The sequence below is a fragment of the Cephus cinctus genome, unplaced genomic scaffold, assembly GCF_000341935.2.
Source record: "Cephus cinctus unplaced genomic scaffold, Ccin1 Ccin1_scaffold0042, whole genome shotgun sequence".
In the NCBI taxonomy this organism is placed as follows: domain Eukaryota; kingdom Metazoa; phylum Arthropoda; class Insecta; order Hymenoptera; family Cephidae; genus Cephus; species Cephus cinctus.
This window is the reverse complement of record NW_014332788.1, coordinates 20,127-26,975: the sequence shown is the minus strand read 5'-3', so window position 1 is coordinate 26,975 and position 6,849 is coordinate 20,127. Positions and strand designations below refer to the sequence as shown.

Below are 6,849 nucleotides of genomic sequence, written 5' to 3'. Positions count from 1 at the left end.
CTTAAATATTACCTCGGTTGTATTTTTAAATACTCTATACAAATGCAATAATTTCACATGTAATTTTTACATGCAGAATACAAAAGTATATATCGACGGCGAAGACGAAAACCGAATAATCGACGGATTAATTATTTACCCGGTCCTACGTTTTTTCATGCGAGTTGCCTTGGCCACCTAGCGGCGCGGCAGCGAACCAGTGTTCGCTCGGATACTCCGAGTCTGGTTAGGGACTCTTGTCACAGATTTCAGCAATATATCAGAAAGTTTTATTTATTATATTGCCCTGAAATATTGTGCAATATTTGACATAAAGACATCAACAACATTGCTGTCGCATTGAAATATTGGAATATTGTTGTAATGTTTTCGAAATATAGTGTGCTGTGTGGGCTGTCTACAGCTGTCCCTAATCTATGTATACGTTTACAAAAAAAAGTTTTTGGTTACATTACAAATCTTCAGACTAAAGTTGGACATCATTTAAAGCATGATTCTTCTTTTGCAAGCAGTGCTTTAAAAAGGTGAGTGATCACGATTTTTTTTAGTTTAACTTATTTAAAAGTATCAATTAACAAGTTTTATTTGACTTTAGAAAATTCATAAGTGATTGTTTAGAAAACCATCCAATAAAAAAATTGTGTTTAATCATTAATGAAACTAACGAGGCAACTGTAAATAAAAATGTAGCTGATGAAAGGGATCGTGACCGCTCCTTAATTAATTTAAAAAGGTAAATGTTACTAATGTTTTAAACCAAATTAAGTATATTGACTGGAAAAATTAAAAGTGTCAACTTGTATTTATAGAAAGTGCTTGGATAACAATTTATCAGAAGTCCATCCAACTAAAAAAGCTTGTTTGATAAATACTGAAAACTACGAACCATTCCAAAATTACAGTGTTGTGATTGAGAAAAATCATGATGTGCTATCATCGAGAAAAATACTCGAAACAGATCATGACTACTGTACAAAAAGGTAGCTATCATCATCATATTATAAAAATCGCTACAAAGTTAACTTGCTTAAACTGTATTTATCATTCCATTGAATATTTTATTATTTAATGTTTATTTTATATTATTTATTATAAAGCTTTAATATTATTTTTCATAGCATAAAGCTTACTCTGTGTGAAAACAATAGCTTTCAAAATTTTTTGCCAATTATGGTCATTTTTACATTTATTTCTAGTAACAGTTCAGTTTCTAATAATGTGGACACAAGTTCAAAAGAAAAATTTGTCTGGAAAGATGGACAAGAAAATAAAATGTTTACAAGGCAAAATTTTACATCCGACGAAGCTTGGAATAATTTTTTAAGATTTACAATAAAGAATAGGAAAGAACATGCATCTTTGCGAAAAAAATGTAAAAGAAGAGAAAACAGGATTAACAGCTTGAAAGATGTTATAAAAGCTTTAAAAGAAAAGGAAGAGCAAGATGCAGCTGCATATTTAGAGGTTCTTGCTCATTTTGTTTATTGTTAATTTTTTAAAATCATAATTTATCTTGATTATTTTATCAATCTCAACTTATGATATATTTCAATAGTTATTAATTCACCATTACATAAGATAATGGTGTTAATCAATTTTATTTTCAATTAAGTAATTATGTACGTCGATTACTTTTTACTACATATTACATGTAATAGAATAATTTTTAATTTAATTAACTTTCTGATATATCGACACAAAATAATATTTCGTAAAAGACGTATAAGTTCATTTATAAATAGCTTACAACTTTTGATATTGAGTGAAATTTTTTAACTCAATTTCGATGTAAGATAGTCGAAAATGTAAGTAGAAAGTGTAAGTAGAAATTATTTCTCGCATGAAAAATAAGAAAGCCACGAGTCCTTTTCCCGAGAAATTAAAATCTTTTGCAAGAGGACTACGTTATCATTCTGCTGCTGCTTACGAAATGGTAAGATCAACTTTCCTCAACTGCTTGCCAACTGCAGAGTCGCTAAATCGATGGGAAACTCCGAAAAATTATAACCCAGGAATAAATGAAGAAATCATTGAAAACATATTTGCATTTGTTAATAGTGAAGAAAAAAAAGGTAAAAACTTTAAATTTAATTTGACATTTGATGAAATGGGTATCAAGCGGTGGGCTTACTATTATAAAGCATCGAAAGAATGGAAAGGACTAGTGGATTTGGGAGGGCAATTGGATAACAAAAAAGTAGTAGATAAGGACGGAAATCCTATTAAAGCTAGCAAAGCTTTAGTTTTTATGCTTGTCAGTATAAATGGTAATATTAAAGCTCCCGTTGCGTATTATTTAAGCAATTCTTTAAGTGGTGAAGAAAAAAGTATACTTTTAAAAGAATTATTGATTAAGTTGAACAAAAAAAAATCGATGTATCAAGTGTTACATTTGACGGTGACGAGACTAATCAAAAAGCGTGTAAAATTCTAGGGTCCAAATTTAATTACAGTGATAAAAAAAATTTTCAACCTTGGTTTCCTCATCCATCAACATCCACGCCTGTATATGCTTTTTTTGATTCATGTCACATGCTTAAATTAGTAAGACACTACTTTGCATTAAAAGGCCCACTTTACAGAAATTCGAATTCTATAGAATGGAAGTATATGGTTAAATTAAATGAAAGGCAATACAAAGAAGGCCTGCATTGTGCTTGTAACATAAAAAATCGGTATATTTATTTTCAAAATGAGAAAATGAAAGTTTTTCTTGCTCAACAAGTATTAAGTTCTAGTACATCGAAAGCTTTAAATTATTTAGAAAAAGAGGTAAAAGATGTAGACTTTGAAGAGGCTGCTGAAACTGCAGATTTTTGTTTGAAATTTAATGATATTAGTGATTTATTAAATGTAAAAAATAAATTTTGTAAAACACCGGGAAGATGTGCAGTTACAGAAAAAACGTTGGGAGATTTAAAAAAAAAAGTTGATGAACATGTTGCTTACATCGAAAGTTTGGGAATTAATGTTGAAGTTAAGGATAAAAAAGAAAATAATAAGAATAAACTTTCGGTGAAGAACGTAAATAAAAGCGACTGTACAGTTTTGTAAAATAAAAAAATTTCTGATCCGATTGAGATAAATTTAAATGAAAATGAATATTGTGATAATAATAGTGATCTTCAACTACTTTTCGATGAAAATTCATTCGCAGACAGCAAAACTTCAGAAGATTGTAGTCTAAAAACTGAATTAGACAAGAATGTCTGTACTGAGACTGACGTAATCAAAGAAAATTGTGATAGTAGCGACGTATTAATAGAAAATAAAAGTAATTGTAGTAGTGGTGAACTCACTATTAATGTTATAAGAAAGAAAGTTATTGAAGTATCAACTGTTCGAACCGGTTTTGTTGGCTTTATTATAGATTTAAAAAATTTGTATTCATTGAGTGAAATGTTATTGAAAGAAAAAATATGCAATTATGTTTTATCATACAAACTCTCGCAGGACCATGTTGAAATGTTTTTTGCATTGATTCGACGAAGGAATGGGTTTTCTAATAATCCTACAACTATACAATTCAGGTCTGCGTATAAAAAATTACTATTAAATAGCATAGATGTTTTAGTATCTCGTTCTGCTAATTGTCAGCCTTAAGATGATACCTTGTTGATTTCCGATACTACTGATGTAAATAGTATTAATGAAACTTCAGTTAAGCAAAAAGAAAATTTTGAGAAAACAGCAAACGCTACGAACAAGAAGAAAAGGGTGAGAGCTAAAAAAGAACAAGGTATTTGCAAATTTGAAATAAAGGATTTCTTTCATATCAATCATAACATCAATGACTTATCTAAAAGTGAAGCATGGATGGAATCTGAATATTTAGATGACATAATTAAACATACGGCTGGTTTTGTTATACGATCAGTAAAAAAGTAAAATTCATTGTGAAAAATGTTTGGAAATGTTAAATGGCCCTACAACATGTAAATCGAAGTTGACTCTTTTAAAAAATAGAGGAGGATTAATCTATGCTTCCGATAATGTCAATTTGATCTGTAGATGTACTGAAAAAGTGATACGTGGTTTCAAAAGCTGTATGTTTACCAAAGATGTTAACCAAAAAATTGTTACTGAAACGCTGAAAATTATACCGCCATCAGTTTTAGATTACAATAATCATTCTCTTGATCAAGAGCTTTTGAATGACCATCGTCATAAAGTTATTTACCTGATTGTACAAACTTATATAGATACTCGTTTGAAACATGAAAGTGATAAACTAGCTGATATAAAATTTCGTACTCGTATGCATTACAATAATATAACTATTTTTAAGGGCCAGTAAATAGAATTTACAGCGTAATTTTATGATGCGTTTACCATAAAACATATTTGCGTAGCGAAATGTTTATCTGTTACCAATTATTTATTAAATTACTATTTATAATGTTGAAAGTTAAAAACATTTTTTATAGCTATATTATTTATTGTACTTTGTTTTTAAAAATTCCAATTTTTAGAAAATACAATACAAATCTAATGTTTGATTTAAAATTTAGTTTCATTCCTTTATAAATAATTATATAGTCAATCTCTACTTTCATTCGTTTTTGTATTTCACGCAACTTCAAAAAATTAATGAATGTTTTTTATGTAAAAGATCATTTTATATTTTAATTCAAGTTAATAAATGAATTTATCGGTCAAATTTATTTTCAATGTGTATTTATTACTTTTTGATAAATATAAATGTTTATAATACTTTGAAAAATAAAAAGTCTTCAATTGTAAAACATTTAAACTATATTCTTTTATTCGTAACAATCGTAAACTGTTTATGCTACTATCTCGGTGCATTGTGTATGCGTGTAGTTAGAGAAAGACAGCAAGCACCCTGATTTGCATCTATCTCTCTCTTCGCCGCTGCCGCGTTGAGAGCTGGCTTGTCTGCTCATCTGTATTAACTCTATGGTCTGTACACCCATACTTTTGATCCAAACACTCTCATATTGGACAAATTCACCTTACGTAAATATGCTTCAGCTGATATTCCATCATTCAATGCTGATGTGGGTGATCGATTTAGCTGATAAGCTGCACATCTGACTGCCTCACCCCACAAATGTTTGGGTAGATTTGTTTCAACAAACAAAGTTCTTGCTTTACTTAGCAAAGTATAATTTGCTCTTTCACTAACACCATTTTGTTGCTGCGTGTATGGAACAGTATGTGAAACCTTGACTTTTTAACACTCTTATATGGTCCATTAAATTCTTTCTGCTTCACTTTTATTCTTCAATAAATACACTGCTGTGAAGTGACTGTAATCATCTATCACTACTTGATAGTATTTCTCTCCATTTTGTGTAGGCGGATTTACAGGACCTGCAATGTCTGTATGTAAGAGTTCTCCTATTCGACTAGATCTTGGAAGTTCTACGTTCTTGAATGGTAGTCTCTTAGCTTTACCTAGCTTACACAGATTACACATTTCACTAGACACTGGTAGATTCAATTTCTTTAAACTATCTTCATTTAAATGTCCTAATCTCTTATGCCATGTGTCTGACGTATCTGCTACATTGCACTCTATCTTCTTGGTAATGCAAAGTCTGCAACATATAGTCTTCCAACTGTCTCACATTTAATAGAAAAATTTTTCTCTTTATTTACAATCCTAGCGTTTTCACTTGTAAATATTACTGAATGTCCTTGACTGTTCAACTGTCTAACAGATAATAAATTAAAACTTAACTTTGGTACCACTAGCACTTTAATACTAACTTCTCTACCACTGTTTATATCTGTTACTTTAACTAATCCATTTTCTCTTGCAATCATTTTATCACCATTTGCTACACAAATATCAACTTGATTTTCCAACTTTTCAATATTCGACATAACCTGTTACATATTTTCACTCACTAAGTGATCTGTTGCATCACTATCAAGAATAAACCTAACCTTATTCTTTGTATTTTCTGTGAGTAATGCGTGTTGCTTTTCTGCTGCAACAAAACTTAAATCTTCGTTGTTGCTTGATTGCATGTGATGAGCGTCACTGCTCGCTTGCTCGTTGTTACCAGGGGGGTAACACTCCAAATGGGCAATAGTGGGTGCTTTCCATTTACATGACTTTTGTGTCGACTTGTGTCAACTCGTGTCGACTCTCGAAAAGGAATAAATGGGGGTAAACTGCAGTATACGACCCCGAACTGAAGTTGCCTGCTAGCGACTTAGATTTTTAACATAGCGCCATCTATCAAATGTAATGTGAATTGCATAGAATAGTGGCGCCTCCTGATCGGAAAAAAGCGCAACTATCTTTAAAAATTTGAACTGAATATATTTTTACTGTTATCATATATATTACCTTGCTATAAAAATATATTTTCACAAAATATGATCTAGTAATCGCAATATTCCATGTTTGGAGATTTTTCTCGTTAAATTTTCGTGCTACGCCACACAGGTTTGCACCTATTATGTATAGATATATTTTGATATGAAGATATTATTACATATTTTTATATTAAATATGTGTATATTTAATTTATAAATAATATTATTTAAAAATATAAGTATGTATAAATGCAAGCTTTTGATTGTACATTGAGCATTAAATTTAATCTACTGCTGCGAGATTTTTTTGCTACAATGTACCGTCTGCTTTCGTAAAGCATGTAGAAGCATGATTTTTGTTAGTAGCTCGCAAAACGTGTAACACAAGTGTGCAATTATTTCTTTTGCATAAATTGGATTGTGTGTGACCGATTGCAATGGTTATACGGTTCGTAGATTTGTTCAAACTAGGTGAGAAACCTTCTATTGAGAATTACCTTTGTACAAAGATACGGACTCATAGCTCGGACTTTCAAGTGTCCAGTGTGCGATAAG

General features: G+C 30.5%; 1 protein-coding gene across 1 annotated transcript in view; it reads left to right on the top strand.

Moving 5' to 3' along the window:
• The window catches only part of LOC107268190, a 5,246-nt gene extending 2,160 nt beyond the window's left edge, over window positions 1-3,086 (top strand). The window contains exons 3-6 of the mRNA XM_015740714.2: window positions 393-524; window positions 596-733; window positions 810-980; window positions 1,197-3,086. Of these exons, the coding sequence (XP_015596200.2) occupies window positions 393-524; window positions 596-733; window positions 810-980; window positions 1,197-1,491 (736 nt within the window). The 3' untranslated portion in view covers window positions 1,492-3,086. The remainder of the gene's footprint in view (window positions 1-392; window positions 525-595; window positions 734-809; window positions 981-1,196) is intronic.
• The last annotated feature ends 3,763 nt before the right edge of the window (window positions 3,087-6,849 follow it).